Raw genomic sequence first — 21,471 nt, 5'->3', positions numbered from 1 at the left:
ATAGTATGAGCTATCAGGATTAGTATTGGACGTCCATTGGTAAAATTAACACTACGTGAAGTCGCGGACCACGAGTTTCTTGCTGTTCTAACGTTTTAATTTCTTTCCTTACAATATGTTTTTCCAATATCGAAATTATTCAATTTTCTAAAGTAACGAATTCAAAATTTAGACGACTTAATAATTCAAACATTTTCCAAACAAAAAAACAATTTCCAAAAGAAAGAAAGTAAACGAAAATGTCAAAACGAAAAAAATGCCACTACATGTGGCTATGTCCTATGTACATCAAACTAATATATATATATATATATTTCAAGTTTATTTTTCCCATTAGAAAAAGTCCTTTGTCTGTACTGTTGTCTTTGTTTTGTTGCTAGATCTAGATGGACCCATGGGCCTTAACGGGCCTATCAATAAATCCCTCCATTCAAGAAAATAAAACCTCGACACCGGCTATTTTCACGGCGAGGCAGATCGGGCACACTCGCACTGCCCCGTCGTCGCAACCGTTACAAAGAACCAAATGTCAACACGGTAATGCAATCACCGTCGCATATTCCCGCCGGAAAATCCTACAACTAGGTCCGATCATTTCTGTCCGCTCCGGATCCACGTACACCGATTCGGCGTCTTCGACGGCTTCCTCCGTGTCTCCGTCGCCGCCTCCGTTCGTACTCTGTTTCGCCGTGGTTTCTCGGCGGCTCGCTATGGCTTGTTGGAGATGAGCCTGTAACGTGGACACCTCGGCTTCCCGCGTCGCCGCTCTTAACTGCCAGTTTCGCGTGGCTCTCTCCAACTCCACTTCTTTTTCTCTCACCTTACGTCCCACTAACTCCTCCGTCACGCACAATAGCTCTACGTAGCGCCTCTCTCTGTTATCCGCTAACGTACGCCGCAGCTCCTCACCCTGCAAAATAAAACACAACAAACAAAAAACAAAAACTAAGAAACATACGACACAAAACTGAACTACGTTTTAGATCCAGTTCGACATACCTGTGTCTGAATGAATCTGTCTAATTCATATCTTTGTCGTTTCATTTCTCCGGCGAGTTCTCCGGGAAGCATAGAAAAAGAAGAAAGAAACTGATCTTGATGATTCTGTGAATGCTCATGAGATAATCGAAGACCAGTGGAAACCACATTAGGCGCTGTCTGGAACAACTCACTCAAATCAATAACTTGCGGCGGTTTTGACGGTGGAGGGTTCATCGGAGCCGCCACCGCCGACGAATAAACTTCTCTCGATCGCTTTCTCGAATCAACCGCTTCTTGTCCGTTACTGCACATAAGAAATCGAAACATCACATAAACATATACAATAACACCCATACGTTACATGAAGATTATATAGTTTACCTCTTGAGGAATAAAGAATGTGAAGGATGATGATGAGCTTGAAGCGCCATTGATTAAAGATATAGATCAATCTATGGAAGCATATACCATCATATAATAAGGGCATGCATGTGTTTGATGAGTATGGGGAGATGATGATGAAAATGAAAATATGCTTCGGGATTTTAAGTAAATAGAAAAAGGAGAAAGAATGGGAGAAATAAATGGGAGGAAGATGAGGTTTTAGAGGGGAAGCGACGAAAGAGTACAGACTTTGTGTGGGTCTTTTAAAGCTTTCCACATTGTATGCATGATTCTCATTAATGGCACCCAACTTTTTTATTTTTTATTTTTTTTTGTTTATTTGCATCTTCTTCTATGTTTTTTCTTTACCCCAAATACTTACTGTGTGTTTTTTGTTTGCTGTCACAAATTGAAAGGTGTAGATTCATGTAGTTTGATATTCTTATTTAAAGAATAAATGACGTCCAATGCTTAAAAAAAGAAAGAAAGAAAAAAAAGATTATCCCCTTCACGTTTCCTCGATCCTTTAATATATGCTTCACACACTTTGCAGTTGCATATTATTTGATGTTTGAGTCTTCTTCAAAATGCTGTAGGTAGAGATAGCTAGGTTGTGGTCATCATTACAACTTGTGTCATATTTTATATGGTTTAGAAAAAATTGAAACCATATATACGTACAAAGAAAATCAAGTTTATATCAAATGTAAGGAGGAATATATGTACCATTATATACGCACGGTTATACTACTTTATAAGCAATAACACGTAAGCTAAAATTAAGATCTAACAAATTTGGTTATTTAATTTTGTGGCATGTGTTGTTGGTCAGAAAGAATGATAGGAATTTTACTAATAAATAGAGGTGTCAACAAGATGACATAAAAATGGAGAAATGTGGTCGCAAGGTAAGCAACAAATTGATGTAAGAGTGATGTCATGCCAAGCAATTTCATGATTTTATTGTTCAGAACTCAGAAGTCAACATCTGTCTTAATTAAATGTTGTTTTGTTTATTAAATTTCGAATCAAGAGCAACATTAGACTAGATCAAAGTTTACTTGTCTGTTTATATTTTATCCTAACATAAACTTTCCTTATCTCTGACCATGGTTAATGTTTTCTTGTAAATGCTTTAGTTAATTGATCACCATTCCAATTTTCTTTCGAAAAGATGAGTACTACTAATACAAAACAAACCAATTAAGTCTTTGTTTATTATTTCCACAATGTAAGAGCATGGCCATTGCACATACTCAAATGAATGTCTCTATCTTTTAATAATATTAAAACTATTACCAATCTCTTCATCCTCTTGTTTTTAATTTTTGGCCTCCCATTAGTGATCTTTGGGTGTCTAATTTTTTGATTGCCATACAAGAATAGAACACACCTCAATGAAAACATTTTGCAGTAGCCAAACTCCACCAAGCACTTTCAATCCAAAATCAACATGTGGCTGCATAGAGAATCATGCTGATCAACATGTGGTAAAGCAAGTAACTTTCAAATCAGTTCTGAGTCACTTTTATGTGAGATGTAGCTACCTTTTCCATTAATGAAACTACAACCATTCCAAAACAAGGCAAGGTCGGCAGAAGAGGCTGCAAAGGTAAAAGATGATAAAACTTCGTGTTTATGGAACTAAGAGTAGTAAAGCTTTGCATTGCTTGCGTTCCACTATCACTCTTACTGACCTGAACTCTAATTCGTAAAGACATCACCTTTAGCACCAAAACAATGCTGGGATATCCTGCCCACTTTATTGATGGTTCTAACAAAAGCTCCTTCTCGTTGGTCTCATAGAACTTAACTCCTGCAGGAGATTAGAGACAAAATGTCATTAACCAAATTAGCACATTGAACACAACGGTAAGAGATCACAAGAACTAAATGGGACCAAGGATTTACCGTCTGCTTTGGGTCATATTCCTCAACGGTTATGTTACCAAACCAGATCAGTAATCACTCGATCATCCCTCATATATAGCTCACCAGCTTAAGTTGCTAAAGAATATGTGATTTAATTTCTAAATAGTAATTTAATCATGAAAAAATATTCGTTTAATCAGCGGACGAAAATGGTGATATATCAATGACACAATATCTCATTCATGCGGAGTTTGTAGCTTATAACGTACGGAAGTATATCACACGACCCTATGACCCGAATATATAATCCCAACGTAACGCTTTCAGTCTTCACATTCACACTTCCCCAATTAGCATTCCATGTTTGTGGTTTGATTAACCTAGAAGCCAGTCGATTACATAATTAATTTGTGTTAGAAAACGTTTCAGTGAAAAATGAAGTTAAAAGCAAAAACTATATATAGACCAATCACAGAAATTGAAAGAATATACAAAAAGCCAAACTCCAACCACACGTACATGCTTCTATTTTTCACCGAAAATAATCCAATAACCTCGTAAACATCTACATTTCAATTCCATTTCCATATTTTACAAACAATATTTCTTTTGTAAAACTCGGTATAATTGTCACGTAAAATCTACGATGTCTTTGTATATTCTCGTTCTCTTCCTCGTCCTAGTCTTCGTCCCGTTAATAAGTTCAGCACCACCTCCAAATTTAACGAAAGATTATTACCAGAAAACGTGTCCCGATTTTAGTAAAATCGTACGTGAAACCGTGACACCAAAGCAAGGTCAGCAGCCGACGACAGCTGGTGGAACGCTCCGTCTCTTTTTCCATGATTGTTTCTTGGAAGGATGCGATGCTTCTGTCCTAATCGCTACAAATTCTTTCAACAAAGCCGAACGCGATGATGACCTCAACGAGTCACTCCCTGGAGATGCGTTTGACATTGTGACACGCATCAAAACCGCTCTTGAATTGTCTTGTCCCGGTGTGGTATCTTGCGCAGACATCCTGGCTCAGGCCACACGTGACCTTGTCACAATGGTTGGTGGGCCTTTCTATGAAGTCAAATTGGGCCGTAAAGATGGTCGTGAGTCGAAAGCCCATAAAGTCAAAGGAAATCTACCTTTAGTGAACCAGTCCGTTCCCGACATGTTATCGATATTCAAGAAGAATGGTTTCACTCTAAAGGAGCTGGTTGCGTTAAGCGGAGGGCATACGATCGGAATCTCACACTGCAAAGAGTTCAGCAACCGGATATTCCCGAAGACTGATCCAGGACTCGACGCACGATTCGCAGGCGTTCTTAGAAATCTATGCAAGAATTACACGACCAATAAGACGATGGCGGCGTTTCTCGATCCGGTGACACCGGCAAAATTCGATAATATGTATTTCAAGAACTTGAAACGAGGGCTTGGACTGTTAGCTTCGGACCAAATCTTGTTTAAAGACACTAGCACGAGACCGTTTGTGGAACTATATGCGAATAATCAGACGGCTTTCTTCGAGGATTTCGCACGTGCCATGGAGAAACTAGGCACGGTTGGTGTTAAAGGCGAAGGAGATGGAGAGGTGAGACGCAGATGCGATCACTTCAACAATCTTAACGTATAAGTAACATAAACAGAAGAACTTAAATGAGTTCAGTTTTCTTTGTATTAACTTTTGGAATAAAATGTAGTAGGTATAGTCGTTGCACAAAAAATAATTAAAAATGTAGGTATAGTCAGTTAATATAACAATTTTCATAGCATGAAATTTACAGTAATGTATGCCGTCATATAAAATGTATTAGGGTGTTATTTTGCAGTAGAGAATAAAACTTAAAGTTCATGATTTACCTCTCGATCATCTTCTTCTTTAAGTTTCCTCTTATTGCGGCACCTTCTGTGAACACGAGTGTCTCCTTTAAGGCCGCTTTAACTTTAACTCTGGGCCAAGCTTCGACAATTAAAACTGGAATTAATTCTACCGCTTTGAAGGAGAAAAAAATCGTAACTTGTGACTTTACAAGGCCTTTTCCACTGGTAATTTTATTACTCCATTTGGCTGGCATAAGATTATGATATCTTCGTTATAGAAATAGTCTCTGACTTTGCATATTTTTTTCATTCGACTAAGAGTATGTATTATTTCGCTTTATATATTAGCAGAACCGTGCCTGGAATTATATTGACTAGAAGTTGTGTTTAGAAAAAGACCTTAAATTTTCTTTTTTTTAATAATAACCAACATAATCTGGAATAAAAAAACAAGCATAGAACCAAATATTAATTTTAAAATATAACTTTTTTTCTCTTTTGTGCTACAAAATCGTTAACCAAACTCTAACAGTGATTGAAGAAATGAGAACAATGAATCTCTTTAGTTATCTTACTTTATTTTAATTTTAGTTTCTAACTGAAATCCTCTTTCTCGGTTTCTCTAGAACCATCGCTTCTCTTATTTTTTTTTTACCACATATATTTTTATTGGATTTAACTATTAGGCATATTTGGGAAAATTAAGACCTTTAATTATTTTTCAAAAAAAATTGGCCAGAAGCGAAAATTTCTTTTTTTTTACACATAGCCACGGCTCTGTATATTGGTATCTATCATATGCTTCATGTAGCAAAAGATCTTTAAGTTAACTAATAAAAACAAGCTTTTATTAGTTATGAGATTAGTTTCTTAGCATTTGGATGGACTATACTAATTTTACTTCGTTTTATTCTCTTTTTTTGTCTTTAACTGGATATTGTAAAGAAAAATTAATTCTTAGGCGGGTCAACGTCACAAGGGTCCAACACGTGTCAGACAACCATGTGTTCAGTAATAAAGCATTCCGATTTGGACACACGTGGATCAGTCGTTGCTTTGCATCGCTGTAATGATGACCAAATAATTTTATTCCATTCGTACCCAAAAGAAAAAAAAAGATATTATTATTCCATTCGCGACAAGAAGTCTGTATATATAAAGCATCTCAAATTAAAGACCCAAAAAGAAAAAAAAGGCATCTCAGTTTTAAGTTTTAACAGACAAAACTACAAATAAATATTTGAAGAAATAAACGCTATTTTCATATACTTTTTTTTTTTATACCGTAAGCATATATATTGTTTTTTTTTTCTCATAGACAACTTTTAGTATAAATATATTAGAAATTTAGGGAGCTGAAAGATTCGGTGTAGCTAAAGTGAAATCCAGATTGGGAGTTTCAGTCTCTCGTCTTGTCCCTGTGAGGCTTGACGAATCCGACGACAGTCGTTCGTTGCTTGAACATCTTCCATCCATATTCTTCCATTTATTCTACATATATATGTAAAGAGTATATACATTAGAATGATATTCTCATATAACATTTTTTATAAACTGAATATTTTCGTTTAGTTCAAAACTAAAATGTCCAATTAAATTATTTTGAATTTTTTTTTGGACGAAAATTTAAAGACTAAAAAACTATTGGAATGGGTTATGTAAAGAAAGTATGATAGACCAAAAAGTCATTCTTTTCTCTGCTTTTGAGACAAACATAAAAGAAGAAAAACACTTTTTTTTTTTAAACCCAAATGGAAGAGGAAAAGTAAATTATACAAACTTTATAAAAACTTTTTCTTTTGTCACCCTCGAATTTTGCAGTTTTTCGTTTTATTCTAGTGCCTTTTGGTTAAAATTTTTAAATCTGATACCTCATTGGATGAAATGTCCACACCTGATGATGCCTTTGCCTTTAAATGGAACCGAGCTTCACTGTTTACACAGAGACATCCAAATTATATCACAGTAAATTCTTGAAGAGAAACGAAAAAAAATAAAATAATGTAAATGATTCTAGATAACAAAGGAATACAAATGTGTTAAGTTTATCATACTGTATGATGCAAATATAGAAAGTTGCCTCATAAGTATATTGCTATATGTCCGACAAACTAAACACCAAAAAATTAATAAAACAAATACTAAATTAATACTTGTAATATTAAAAACATAACATACCTTGAGGAGTTATTCCATAGACCTTGGAGATCCGTTGCTTCTCTCCCACTGTTTACTTGTGTTCCATTCTCACAAGTATCTGACTGCCCTATATACACACATACACATTTATCAGGTATACTGTATTTGATAGATATCATAACTGAATTAAATTAATAGATTAATCAGTCATATAACCTGATGACGTTGTAGGTTTTTCAGTAGATTTGATGGTCCGATACATCTGAAACATTATATATTAGATTACAAAAAATATATTAACCATAAGTTAATATATCTATCAATTAATACATATACGTATATAATGTGTGTGAGAGACTTGTTCTACTCACGTGTGTGAACACCTATATATATATACTACTATTAGATATGCACGCACACAGAGACAGAGATGGATAAAGTAAGAAAAAAAGAGAGGGCAGAGTAAAACAGAAAGCATTTACGATTCATGAAAATGTGCAGCCATACACAGAGAGATGGGGTGTGTGCATGGGTCTACGTGTCTTATTCTAAGTTTCTAACCATAGTCAAATTATACAAAAAGTAACTTATAGTATATGTTATCATTGAAGAATCATGCATATACATATATGTGTGCATATATCAATCTACATATATCATCATTGAGGAATGATGCCTCCTTTGTACTTTACTTTTCTACTGCATCTCTCTCTAGTTATGAAAGGACTTTTTTCTTACCCTTTGGCTATATCTAGCTTTTGATTCCTTCTCTTCTGATTATTTTTTTTCTTTTCTTTTCTTTTCTTCACATGGTATATATATGTCTTTCGATTTATGGTGGCGACCAAAAGTATACTCAATTAACTATGCCAAATTAATCACAGAAAATATTCGGTTCATAAACATATTCATATATTTAAGACAATAATTTTAAAGGGTCTAAATCGATTTTATATTCACCTATACATTATATAAGTAACCTAATGAGATTACCTGTAGATGGGATTTAACATGAGCCAATGTGAGATCTTGCACATCCATCAGTTCAAGTACTGATTTTGGGGTTGCTCCTGAATATTATGCATACTCGCAATATCAATAAGATAGAATAATCTATCAAAGTATTCATTTTTTTAAAAGGAAAAAACAAAAAGAGAGAGATATAATAATTATNTGTAGGTTTTTCAGTAGATTTGATGGTCCGATACATCTGAAACATTATATATTAGATTACAAAAAATATATTAACCATAAGTTAATATATCTATCAATTAATACATATACGTATATAATGTGTGTGAGAGACTTGTTCTACTCACGTGTGTGAACACCTATATATATATACTACTATTAGATATGCACGCACACAGAGACAGAGATGGATAAAGTAAGAAAAAAAGAGAGGGCAGAGTAAAACAGAAAGCATTTACGATTCATGAAAATGTTCAGCCATACACAGAGAGATGGGGTGTGTGCATGGGTCTACATGTCTTATTCTAAGTTTCTAACCATAGTCAAATTATATAAAAAGTAACTTATAGTGTATGTTATCATTGAAGAATCATGCATATACATATATGTGTGCACATATCAATCTACATATATCATCATTGAGGAATGATGCCTCCTTTGTACTTTACTTTTCTACTGCATCTCTCTCTAGTTATGAAAGGACTTTTTTTCTTACCCTTTGGCTATATCTAGCTTTTGATTCCTTCGCTTCTGATTTTTTCTTTTCTTTTCTTTTCTTCACATGGTATATATATGTCTTTCGATATATGGTGGCGACCAAAAGTATACTCAATTAACTATGCCAAATTAATCACAGAAAATATTCGGTCATCTCATAAACGAAAGTGCAGTGGGTTCGGTTCATAAACTTATTCATATATTTAAGACAATAAGTTTAAAGGGTCTAAATTGATTTTATATTCACGTATACATTATATAAGCAACTTAATGAGATTACCTGTAGATGGGATTTAACATGAGCCAATGTGAGATCTTGCACATCCATCAGTTCAAGTACTGATTTTGGGGTTGCTCCTGAATATTATGCATACTCGCAATATCAATCAATAAGATAGAATAATCTATCAAAGTATTCATTTTTTTAAAAAGGAAAAAACAAAAAGAGAGAGATAAAATAATTATAAAAAGGGGTAATAGTGAAAAAGGACAATACTTTCATGACCACCCAATAATTGAACAGCGTGTACAAAATGGGCATGAAGGGTCGCCGTCCACCGCATCCTTGGAGCCCTTACCCCTCGTTTGGCCGTAAATCTAGGCGGCTGCGGCTGAGCTTGACGCCGATTACGGTGGTGAAGATTATAACTACAATTAGGGTTTGTGATTATGCGACGACTAGCGTGTTGGCCATTGACTTCACTGAAGAAGAAAGGAGAGGGAGAGGTAGATGAGTAGTAGTAGTGGTCAAGAACTTGATTCTTGTATAGAGGAATTCCTCTTATTGGTCTCATCATCAACATAGATCTCAAGTCTTGATCGAGAGATTCGTTGTGTTCTTGATTATTACNTACTTTACTTTTCTACTGCATCTCTCTCTAGTTATGAAAGGACTTTTTTCTTACCCTTTGGCTATATCTAGCTTTTGATTCCTTCTCTTCTGATTATTTTTTTTCTTTTCTTTTCTTTTCTTCACATGGTATATATATGTCTTTCGATTTATGGTGGCGACCAAAAGTATACTCAATTAACTATGCCAAATTAATCACAGAAAATATTCGGTTCATAAACATATTCATATATTTAAGACAATAATTTTAAAGGGTCTAAATCGATTTTATATTCACCTATACATTATATAAGTAACCTAATGAGATTACCTGTAGATGGGATTTAACATGAGCCAATGTGAGATCTTGCACATCCATCAGTTCAAGTACTGATTTTGGGGTTGCTCCTGAATATTATGCATACTCGCAATATCAATAAGATAGAATAATCTATCAAAGTATTCATTTTTTTAAAAGGAAAAAACAAAAAGAGAGAGATATAATAATTATAAAAGGGGTAATAGTGAAAAAGGACAATACTTTCATGACCACCCAATAATTGAACAGCGTGTACAAAATGGGCATGAAGGGTCGCCGTCCACCGCATCCTTGGAGCCCTTACCCCTCGTTTGGCCGTAAATCTAGGCGGCTGCGGCTGAGCTTGACGCCGATTACGGTGGTGAAGATTATAACTACAATTAGGGTTTGTGATTATGCGACGACTAGCGTGTTGGCCATTGACTTCACTGAAGAAGAAAGGAGAGGGAGAGGTAGATGAGTAGTAGTAGTGGTCAAGAACTTGATTCTTGTATAGAGGAATTCCTCTTATTGGTCTCATCATCAACATAGATCTCAAGTCTTGATCGAGAGATTCGTTGTGTTCTTGATTATTACCAGTCTTGATGGGTTCACTCTTTGAAGATGTGAACTGGAGGGCGTGGATGAGGTTGCCAGAAGAATCTCTGTCTGAATCTGAGGCTTTACTCCTAAACCCTAATAATCTCCTTTCAACTTCTTGTTCTTGATTTTCTTTNAAAGTATACTCAATTAACTATGCCAAATTAATCACAGAAAATATTCGGTTCATAAACATATTCATATATTTAAGACAATAATTTTAAAGGGTCTAAATCGATTTTATATTCACCNTTCTTGATTTTCTTTTTCTTCTTCTCTTCTTCTGCTGATTTTCAAGTACAAGTCAGGTTGTGAAGGAAATAGCTCCATAACAAATGGATAATTGTGAGCGATTTTGAGATAATCTTGATGAACTTTGGGGGTATAATGTTATTTATTTCAAAAAGGGTGTTTTTTTCTTCTTCTTAACTAAATGAATTTTGGTTCTTGGTGGGAGGAGAAAAGCAGTTGTAAAGAATTAGAGAGGGAGAGAGAGAGAAACAAATAGGGATGGCAAAAGGTATGAGGGAAATGAGAAGTCTCTTTCTTCTCTGTTCCCTTTGAGAAAATGACACTTTAAGAGTCTAATAAAGGGGTTGGGTGAAACATGAATTTCCATTTAATTTTTCTTTTCCCTTTTCTTCATTTGTGATGGAAAAATCAATTTCTATAACATATTTTGTTACAATGTAGATATCATCTATCACATATCAGTATTTAATGATGGTATAATAAAACAATAATGTATGAAATTATTCTATTTTTTTGTGTTCAGATTTACATGTGAAAATGACACTTGGGTTGAAACTGAAAGATGCGTGTGTGTGTGTGTGTATTTTCATAATAATCATTCATGAAAACTTATAATTAAATCAAATGATTTTTTTTTGCTAGAGCTACTTGTTTAGTTGATAAACTGATAAGATATATCGAAAAATAAACATGCATGAAATTTAAGAGATGGAGAAACATTAATTAAAACAAAAAAACTTAAGTCTCGTCGTCACTTGTTGTTTGTCTTGTTTATTGGTTTAATTCTTTGTCTTCTTTGAAGTTGGAGTTTGGAATTATACCGAACATTTCTTTGCTTTACAATCTTGGTGGCTGGTTGCCTAAGAATAAATTGAATATGCTATTGCGTTTTATTAATATCTGAAAATGTTTTTTTTTTTTTCTCTTTTCCTTCTTGTGGAGCAGATGATTTTGTTTACGTGATAAGATGAAATTTAAAGAAAATGGTCCAAAATATACATGATTTCGATTATTATGTGTATTGTGTATTAGATTATTTTAAAAACAAGTTTTTTATTTATTCAACAAAGCATTAACTCCATTTCATCAAATACTATACGACATTAATTTAATTTTGGCCCTATTGCCACCGATGGCCAGTCCAAGATATGATTACCAAAATGCCCTTTGATAATTCATGTCCCCTAAGCCCATACATCGACAGATAATGTTGGGACGATTCTTAGATTCATCTGATTTTTTCCAGATAGGTTTCCGTAAAAGTTGATCCTTCCAGTTTAGTTCCAGCATGCACGAGAAAGACATAAGACAAAAGGAAACGAATTTTAATAGAGGAAAAAACTAAAAAGAAAATAAGATTAAATTACTTCATTGGAGGCACTACCAACCGACGATGCATAAAACAAAGTTAGAAGAGTATGATGAGTTTAGAACATTACTATTTTCTAGGTATATATATTATGTAAAGTTTGATTCGGTTTTAACAGGATCATTACAACAATAACCAATCTGCGGTTTATTTCTCTAAATGTTTTTTAATTCTATGTAAGCATAAACGATGCACTTGATGTAAACACGATTTTCTTTGAATCTAATTTAACATTATTTTCAAAAAAAAATAATATTGATTGAATCTTTTTTTTTGTTATTCAGCAATTTGCGACTGAACTATCATCACTATAGTACTTGAGTTTTGTAGTAAGCAAGCCTTCATCATATACTAACAAGACACTATATCATCATGATAAGTTCTGAGTGGTCGGATTAAGAGAGAGATAAATATTGGAAGTAATTCAGAGAAACTATATACTAAAAATATATGCTAGGGGATCAAATAGAGAACAAAGGTTCCCATCAGTTTGAGTAAGTTACTCCGACACGGGGACGTAAGAGCTAGTGAAAAAGCATGCTGTCCACTTCAACTTAGTGTAAAATTGTAAGACCTTTAAGGCCACAAAGTTTGTTTTTCTATATATTTTAGATATATATTTTTTTTTTACAAATTTTTAAATATTTATTAATGAATCAATTTCCTATATATAAGTTTTGGTCCAACTCTAGCTATAGCACTTAATTTTTTATAGGTACTATGTAGGAAACGAAACTGGAACGCACAAAACAATAACAAAATATGTAAAATACAGATAAGACGTAGACATCTTGTTTACCATGATCACTAGGCCTAAATTAATTCCTGGTTGTATTTTGTAAAGCTGCTACTTTCCTCTTTTGTAAAACGTCAAACCAATAAACCAAAAAAATCTATCAGTCCAATAGTGTCTAAATTTCAAATCAACAAGTATTCCCACTTCTATCATATCTGAATCACAGTACCCACTTAACCACAAAACGAAAATCCTTCAAAATGTGAAAAAGAAGAAGTACAAATAGGAAAAAGATGATTGAAATGAAAAAAGTAGGAAGCACACTGAATCTTTTATAAAGGAGTAGAGGAAAAAGATTTGGAGCTTGTTAGAATAATTGCCCCCACGAATCTTTTTGGGAGATTTTTAAGCAAATCTAATCTTTGTTGATTTTGATAAGAACCCACATTTAAATTCGGACAAAAGAGTTGCTTACAAACTTTAACTCGAAAAATTAATTATCTTTTTCAAATTGACTAAAGTTACTTACTGTGGGATTGCATTGTAGGTTTGTAAGGACTTTTCGAAAATGAAAATGTTATTGCTACATGAATTCTTATATTTTTTTAATAGACTCATGCATGTGTTATTTCGTTTGATAGTTTTATCATCATTAATTTTGTAATTCTATCAAAACCTATTGTTGTTAGGATTGCGAACCTTCGAACCTTTGAAGACTTACTCTCTCTCTCACTCGTTCGTTTGATCTTCCATTGCATGCAAAAGAAAATAAAAACAACAAGAACGATTTTACGAATATGGATCTCGAGGTGGAATCTTATATCTCGCTAGAGATATTTCCAGAAATCTATTAGAACACTAAGTTCGATATTGAGTTTTCATTCTCTTCAAACGTTTTTATGTTTCTCTCCTTAAAAAAAAATTCTTTTGAAAAAGTGTATGAAACTCTTCAAAATTCAAATTAACCAATTCTAGTTAAATGCAATTACCGCTCTTGTATACCGATTTGGTAGCTTTAATATAGACGCATGATACAAAACCTTTTAAAAGGGAGTATTAAACTCATATTTTAGAAGATTTTAAAGTATTTTTAGAATTACTGGTTATTCAACTGATGATTTTTAAAATCATATGATATTCAACTTGAAATTTATAAATAATCATTTAAAATGATTCACAATTTCTTGTTATTCAATCCATAATTTGTAAAACTCACTTAAAATCTACCGTTATTCAAAATATTACAACTTTTTTAAAAAGAGCTACTTTGAATGATTTTAAAAGACTTTTTTAGTTTTTTAGTTGAAAAATATAACTCATACAATCACACCCTTTAAGATGAGATTTTGAGGATTTCCAAAAAAAAAGTCAATTGATCCACCATCTGTTAGCTATAAAAGGTAATTTCAGTCACTCTTCAAAGCCAAAGAGAATTGTTCATAAGAACAACACAAGTTTCTTAATAATATTTTTTTCATTTTCGATTCTACCATAGCCAAGATGCTTAAATACACAAAACAAAAATTAACTCCTAAGAACGTGAAACGTGGACAGAGAAACACATTTCCACTACATAATTAAAATAACTAAATGTTGTGTCTCATCAATACTCCACCGCCGGAAAAGAACCTTGTCCTTATGAAGTAAACAGGTTCATATCTTTCATTGCCTTCGTATGTTGCACCATCACTTCAGTCACGAACTTGTTTCCTTCTCGTTTCTTCCTCTTTTCAGTTCTGTGTCTTCTTCTCCTTTCCCTTCTCTATCCGTGCCGGTCGTCCACGATCAAATGGCCATCTTGCGTTTGTGCCAATCCAACCTCCTAGAGAGAACACTTCCTCGACACAACTATGCAGAACATGGGATAGAATGTGGGATAACCATCATAAAGAAGATAGAAGTAGCTTACCTTTGACGTGACGTGATTAACTTTGTTAGTTACTGCAGTGACCTCTTCTTTTGGCGGGTTGATGTGGAGAGTTTTTGTTGAACTGAAACCACCTTGCCCACTAATCTCCACACGTCGACCATCGTTCACTCCCTCGATGAAGCCGTCTTCATCGTAAACGTCATAGATCGGATCATCATTGTTGTAGATATCGAAAACTGGATCACGAGAGCCCTCTTCTTCAACTTGAAGAAACTGACTTTGATCCAAATAAACGCATCCACTTAACATGACACCGAGGATCCGAATTTGATTAAGAAATCAAATTGGGTCTATGATACCAAATGTTAGCTATAAAAGCTAATTTCAGTCACACTTCAAAGCCAAAGAGAATTGCTCATAAGAACATTCCCAAATTGGCTTTCACTTTCTGGATCTCTCCCTTGGATAGACTCCCAAACAAGATCAAGGCTTCACTCTTGGGGTATCACCACCAATGCGCTCTCCTGCACCTGCAATCTTCACAGAGAAACCCGAGTAAATCTCCTCTATTGTTTCCTCTATCTTCAAACAAATTGACAGGAACACATTAGGGACACTATTCTGGCTTGGAGAGAGCGCCATGCTTTTAACAATCTTCTTCAACAATGGTTCACAAGTAAATCTCTGCATCTTATACTTCCTTTTTTTATTACCACTACTACGCCAAGCTCTTGTAAAAAAAACTGTTCCTTTTGGTAAATAATATTCATATTTTATAAAAAAAGAAAGAAGACAGATGGTGTGTTTTGAAATATTCTAAAATCACTTACAAAATCTCACAAATTCTCATTTTATTTTCATTTTCTTTAAATTAAAATCTTTAACAAATCATTAAATCTTCTAAAATTTACTCAAATCTCTCAAAATTCTAAAATATTAAAATCTAACCAAATCCTAGAAAAAACAAGTTGAATACCTCCCTCTAAGTTTTTTTTTCATATCATATTTTATTTGTGTCATTGCCATTTGAATCCTTGATTTTTTTTCCAACCAAACATTAAATTAACTAAAAGAGAACTCTAAGATTGGTTGCCCAAACAAGAAGATAAGAGTTTACAAAAGAAGTTTCAGAAACTAAAGGTCTTGAAGACCGAGCAAAAATACGCATTTTAATGTTGTGGAGAGGTATACGATTTTTCTTTAATATTTATTTCACAGTAATAGAATTCACTTATTGTTCCATCAAGTATTAAAAATCATGTAAAGAAATGGATGAAATGACCTACCCACTTTCATTGTTGCCCTAAAATGGAGGGTGGACTAGGTATTCGGTCTGCAAGGTGTATGAACAAAGCTTTGCTGGCTAAAGTAGGTTGGCGAGTGATACATAACAAGAGTAGTCCGTGGGCCAGAGTCTTGCGACATAAATATAGGGTGGGGGAGGTTACAGATCAGCGTTGGTTGAAAGTGAAGAGCAGTTGGTCCTCTACTTGGCGGAGTGTTGGATTGGAATTGAGGGAAGTGGTCATGCCAGGATTGGGATGGGTGCCTGGTGATGGGAAACCATCAAATTTTGGCCAGATAAATGTTTAGGTAACCGACCATTGATTGAAATGGCAACAAGTGAGTTATCGGTTGGTGAAGTGGATGTATGTGCTCGGGATGTATGGCAAAATGGTAGGGGCTGGGATTTTAACCGGATGGGAGCAGTCATATCTACAAACATTTGGTTAGAACTTGGTGCAGTGGTTCTGGATACTGTCATCGGGGCTATAAATAAACTCTCTTGGAGAGAAATGGTTGATGGTGAGTTTACAGTAAAATCTGCTTATGCTTTTTTAACACGGGATGACATGCCTCGTGTTTGGATGGGAAGATTATTTGAACGTGTTTGGAAGGTCATTGCACTGGAGGGGGTCCGATGTTTTCTTTCGTTGGTTGTCCATCAACTGATAATAACAGAGGTTGAGTGGCAACGAAGGCATCTCAATGGTTCGAGTTTGTGTAGGGTATGCAAGAGTGGTGAGGAGATGATTATCCATGTCCTCAGGGACTGCCCTGCAATGGGAGGAGTGTGGCATCGCCTAGTTCCACCAAAGAAACAATGGTATTTTTTTGCTAGTTCCTTGTTAGAAAGGATCTATGGAAATCTGGAGGAAGGAAGAGCGGTCAATGGTAGTCTGTGGGCAACATGGTTTGCAATGGCGGTATAGTGGAGGTGAAAATGGCGGTGTGACAATATCTTTGATTCGAATGGTAAGTGTAGGGACTGGGTGCGGTTCATCAAAGATTTGGTTAAGGAGGTGGCCACTTCTCAGGTGAATTGTCGGGTCCGAGCCACTGGGGTGGCTACAAAGAAGCGTCTGATTAGGTGGACACCACCTAGCAATGGTTGGATCAAACTTAATATGGATGGTGCGTCTTATGGGAACTCGTATTTAGCCGCTGTTGATGGTGTACTGCGGGATGAGGAGGGCAATTGGCGAGGGGGGTTTGCTTTACACATACTCAAACAAATATCTTAGGTGAAAAACCCAAACGTCGTCTGTTTTACCATAACCCAAAAATAGGAGTTAAATGGGCTAGCTCATATTTTTTTTTTACCTTACACGAAACGATGTCGTATAACATAGCGTCCTGAGAGAAACTGAAACGTCGTCGTTTGCTGTCCCGGTCCGGCGTCTACATCGCCGTCTTCTTCTTCTTTAGCTCTCTCTGTCTAATTTCGTTTGGCTTTATGCTTTGTGAGCTACTTCTGATTCCGCCCATCTCGCAGCTTCAGGTTAATTTTGATTCAATTCACTCCTACATGGGTTGTTGTGTTGTGCCTCGAGTGGAATTAATTTCTGGGTTTAGGATTAAAAAAGTTTCTAGGTTTAGGATTAAAAAGTTTATAGGGTTTAGGTCTCTCTCATCTGAGAAGAAACGAAACTTAAGGTTATACGAATCTATTGTTGGGTCTCTCTCAATACCAATACCAGTTTATGAAATGAGTAATCTTGTTCATGATCGTCAACGTTTACTCTGTAATTAGTGTTGGTTAGTAAAGTTTGAGTTTTTTTTACTTCATCTAGTCCTAAATTTGTTGTCCTTCGTGTAGATATGAAGAAAAAGATGATAGCTATTGGTTTTGAGGGTTCAGCTAACAAAATTGGAGTTGGAATTGTGACATTAGACGGTACAATCTTAGCGAATCCACGACATACTTACATAACCTCGCCTAGTCATGGTTTCCTTCCTAGAGAGACTTCACATCATCATCTTGACCATGTTCTTCCTCTAGTGAAATCAGCTCTTGAGACTTCTCAAGTAACTCTTGAAGAAATTGATTGTATTTGTTATACGAAAGGTCCTGGGATGGGAGCGCCGTTGCAGGTCTCAGCCATTGTTGTTAGGGTGTTGTCACAGCTTTGGAAAAAGCCAATTGTTGCTGTGAATGATTGTGTGGCTGAAACGACTCGACCCGTCTTTTTTTAAATAATAAATAATAAATAATATAATAATAATAAACTACAACTAGTGGTCCCATATCCACTAGCCACCTAGTCACAATCACTAACAACAGCGGAAATAACCAATAATAATTCAATATCCAACATTAATTCCAAATCATAAACTAATGATCCAAACAACATAAACCAGAGAACCATCAATCCTGAACAACATTCTAGGACTCAACTCTAACAACCTAACAAAAGCCAAACAACCAAGCGAACCACTAGAACATCCTCCTCTTCATTGCCTTGATTCCACGATCACACTTTGCCTTTACCTGCACCACAAATACATATTGCGATGCATGAGTATTTAATAAACACTCAGTAAGGCAATTCTCCCATATACTGGGCTATACACACAAGCAATAGAGTCATCTCTAACCATCAAACAACAATCAACACACAACAAATAACAAACCAGGACTCTACATCGACCGACACCAACATGCATCGACCGACACAGGGTTGCATCGATCGATGCTCGATGCACTTGCATCGACCGACGCATGCTCGACATAACACGAAAACCCTAGGGTTTTACGCGTCGTCCTCGCACTTGCATCGACCGACGCAACATATGCATCGAACGATGCAATACCGAGCATCGTGTTTTCCCCAAAGCTTCTCGCCGGATCTTCGTTCCTACAACCACAAAAACTCGATCCCAAGCCACAAGAAAGCTTCCTAACGTCCAAAATAACGATCTAACAAGTCTAATAACACATAGCAAACAAATTAGAGAATTCTCTAGCTTAGATAAGCTTTCAACTCCAAGAAAACCAAGAACACTCAAGAACACCAAGAACTCTTCTTTCTCTCTTCTTTTCACTCAAAAACGGCCAAAGTCGACTAATGAGACAAAATAATCGACTGAAGGGTTTTTCCTTTTCCCTCTGCCCAAAACGCAGCGTTTCACTTAAGTCAAAACGCAGAAAACTGAACCTGCATCGACCGATGCACCTTCTGCATCGACCGATGCAATCCCCAAACGGGGATTTTGGTTCGCGGGTGTTATAATTCTTCCCCACCAAACTAGATTCGTCCTCGAATCTCGAACAACCATCAGCCAAGGACTCTCGTGCAACCGTCTCCACGGCCCGCACTCCTCCAACCGATCTACGAATGGTCACCTATAGGCGATAAACTCTCGTTCCAGACATTATTTGCTTTTGACTTTTGGACTTTCCTTTACTCATAGGCCTAAACCTTGAATTTTTATGGGCTCCTCCTCAGACCTAAGTCTGTATGCCATAATGTTGGCTCCTCATCGGGCCTAAGCCCGCATACCATAATCTAAAAGGAAGTCCAATATTCGTCTCTTGGGTTGCCACCCTACAGCACGCCCCCGGATCGTCATCCGAAGTCGATATACCAAGCATACTCCCAAGCCACAAAGTCTTATAATATGGCAGTACTAGGAGAATCTAAGTCCCCCAAGAGTTGCGAGCAAACAATTCTGAACACGTCTGAGTCCTATTTCTATAACCAGACATCATTATGTCCTACCAACCACATATCCCCTCACTGGGATACCTCACTACCACAAGGGCCGCCACAAAGGCCAAACAAATGTCATAAACAGGATCGCCACCAAAGCCAAACAAATGTCCTAAACAGGACCGCCACCAAGGCTAAACAAATGTCCTAAATAGGACCGTCACAAAGACCATCTGTCCTGAATGACCGCCTAAACAGGCAATCTGGCTAAACAGCCCGCCACAAAGGCCACACATCTGGCTAAACAGCCCGCCACAAAGGCCACACATCTGGCTAAACAGCCCGCCACAAAGGCCACACATCTGGCTAAACAGCCCGCCACAAAGGCCACACATCTGGCTAAACAGCCCGCCACAAAGGCCACACATCTGGCTAAACAGCCCGCCACAAAGGCCACACATCTGGCTAAACAGCCCGCCACAAAGGCCACACATCTGGCTAAACAGCCCGCCACAAAGGCCACACATCTGGCTAAACAGCCCGCCACAAAGGCCACACATCTGGCTAAACAGCCCGCCACAAAGGCCACACATCTGGCTAAACAGCCCGCCACAAAGGCCACACATCTGGCTAAACAGCCCGCCACAAAGGCCACACATCTGGCTAAACAGCTCGCCACAAAGGCCATACAATGTCTCAAAAGACTGCCACTAAGGCCACACAATGTCTAAAAAGACAGCCACTAAGGCCGCACAATGACTAAAAAGTCCGCCATCAAGGCCACACAAGCCCCTCCACGGCTTCTTCCACTAAAATGGACAAATTTTAACTCACATAAAACTTTCCACTTTTACCACTTTCCACTTTTGGAAACTTCTAAATTCAGGAAACTTTCCTCCAAAAACCCCGCCTCACGAGAACTTTGTACCTCGAGCACCACCTCATCTTGTTACTTAGTCGCACAACCAACCACCCCAAACGACCAAGTAAACAAGAGAGATGGGCTGGGATACACCATTCCCGGTCCAACCACAGATTACAGATGGGACCAGGCTAGACAAGCTCAAGTCGCGGCTTGGTTCTCATACCACTTCTTAAACCTTGCCTTCATCCTCGCCTTAGGGTCCCAAGTCTGCTCCTCAACNAGGCCACACATCTGGCTAAACAGCCCGCCACAAAGGCCACACATCTGGCTAAACAGCTCGCCACAAAGGCCATACAATGTCTCAAAAGACTGCCACTAAGGCCACACAATGTCTAAAAAGACAGCCACTAAGGCCGCACAATGACTAAAAAGTCCGCCATCAAGGCCACACAAGCCCCTCCACGGCTTCTTCCACTAAAATGGACAAATTTTAACTCACATAAAACTTTCCACTTTTACCACTTTCCACTTTTGGAAACTTCTAAATTCAGGAAACTTTCCTCCAAAAACCCCGCCTCACGAGAACTTTGTACCTCGAGCACCACCTCATCTTGTTACTTAGTCGCACAACCAACCACCCCAAACGACCAAGTAAACAAGAGAGATGGGCTGGGATACACCATTCCCGGTCCAACCACAGATTACAGATGGGACCAGGCTAGACAAGCTCAAGTCGCGGCTTGGTTCTCATACCACTTCTTAAACCTTGCCTTCATCCTCGCCTTAGGGTCCCAAGTCTGCTCCTCAACACCACCACAGTCCAAAAGGACTCTCATCA

At 36.7% G+C, this 21,471-nt stretch overlaps 4 protein-coding genes across 4 annotated transcripts; 1 reads left to right on the top strand and 3 right to left on the bottom strand.

The window, feature by feature from the left end:
- LOC104723320 (E3 ubiquitin-protein ligase BOI-like) lies at positions 192–1,658 on the bottom strand. The gene is made up of 3 exons (XM_019232343.1): positions 1,363–1,658; positions 1,000–1,285; positions 192–910 (listed from the first exon to the last, which is right to left on the bottom strand). The coding sequence occupies exons 1-3, from the start codon at positions 1,410–1,412 to the stop codon at positions 530–532; spliced, it is 717 nt and encodes a 238-aa protein (XP_019087888.1). The 5' UTR covers positions 1,413–1,658; the 3' UTR covers positions 192–529.
- LOC104727957 (peroxidase 41-like) lies at positions 3,884–4,939 on the top strand. The gene has a single exon (XM_010447008.1). The coding sequence runs from the start codon at positions 3,884–3,886 to the stop codon at positions 4,862–4,864; it is 981 nt and encodes a 326-aa protein (XP_010445310.1). The 3' UTR covers positions 4,865–4,939.
- LOC104723319 (probable transcription factor KAN3) lies at positions 6,337–8,335 on the bottom strand. Its single transcript, XM_010441662.2, has 5 exons — positions 8,185–8,335; positions 7,408–7,453; positions 7,231–7,318; positions 6,924–6,984; positions 6,337–6,543 (listed from the first exon to the last, which is right to left on the bottom strand). The coding sequence occupies exons 1-5, from the start codon at positions 8,230–8,232 to the stop codon at positions 6,400–6,402; spliced, it is 387 nt and encodes a 128-aa protein (XP_010439964.1). The 5' UTR covers positions 8,233–8,335; the 3' UTR covers positions 6,337–6,399.
- Positions 8,237–11,179, bottom strand: LOC104723318 (probable transcription factor KAN3). The gene is made up of 5 exons (XM_019231857.1): positions 10,868–11,179; positions 10,251–10,736; positions 10,041–10,117; positions 8,340–8,401; positions 8,237–8,261 (listed from the first exon to the last, which is right to left on the bottom strand). The coding sequence occupies exons 1-5, from the start codon at positions 10,935–10,937 to the stop codon at positions 8,237–8,239; spliced, it is 720 nt and encodes a 239-aa protein (XP_019087402.1). The 5' UTR covers positions 10,938–11,179.

This window comes from Camelina sativa, chromosome 11 (assembly GCF_000633955.1).
Source record: "Camelina sativa cultivar DH55 chromosome 11, Cs, whole genome shotgun sequence".
Taxonomy (NCBI): Eukaryota; Viridiplantae; Streptophyta; class Magnoliopsida; order Brassicales; family Brassicaceae; genus Camelina; species Camelina sativa.
The sequence above is the reverse complement of the archived record's forward strand: the minus strand, read 5'-3'. Positions and strand labels throughout refer to the sequence as shown.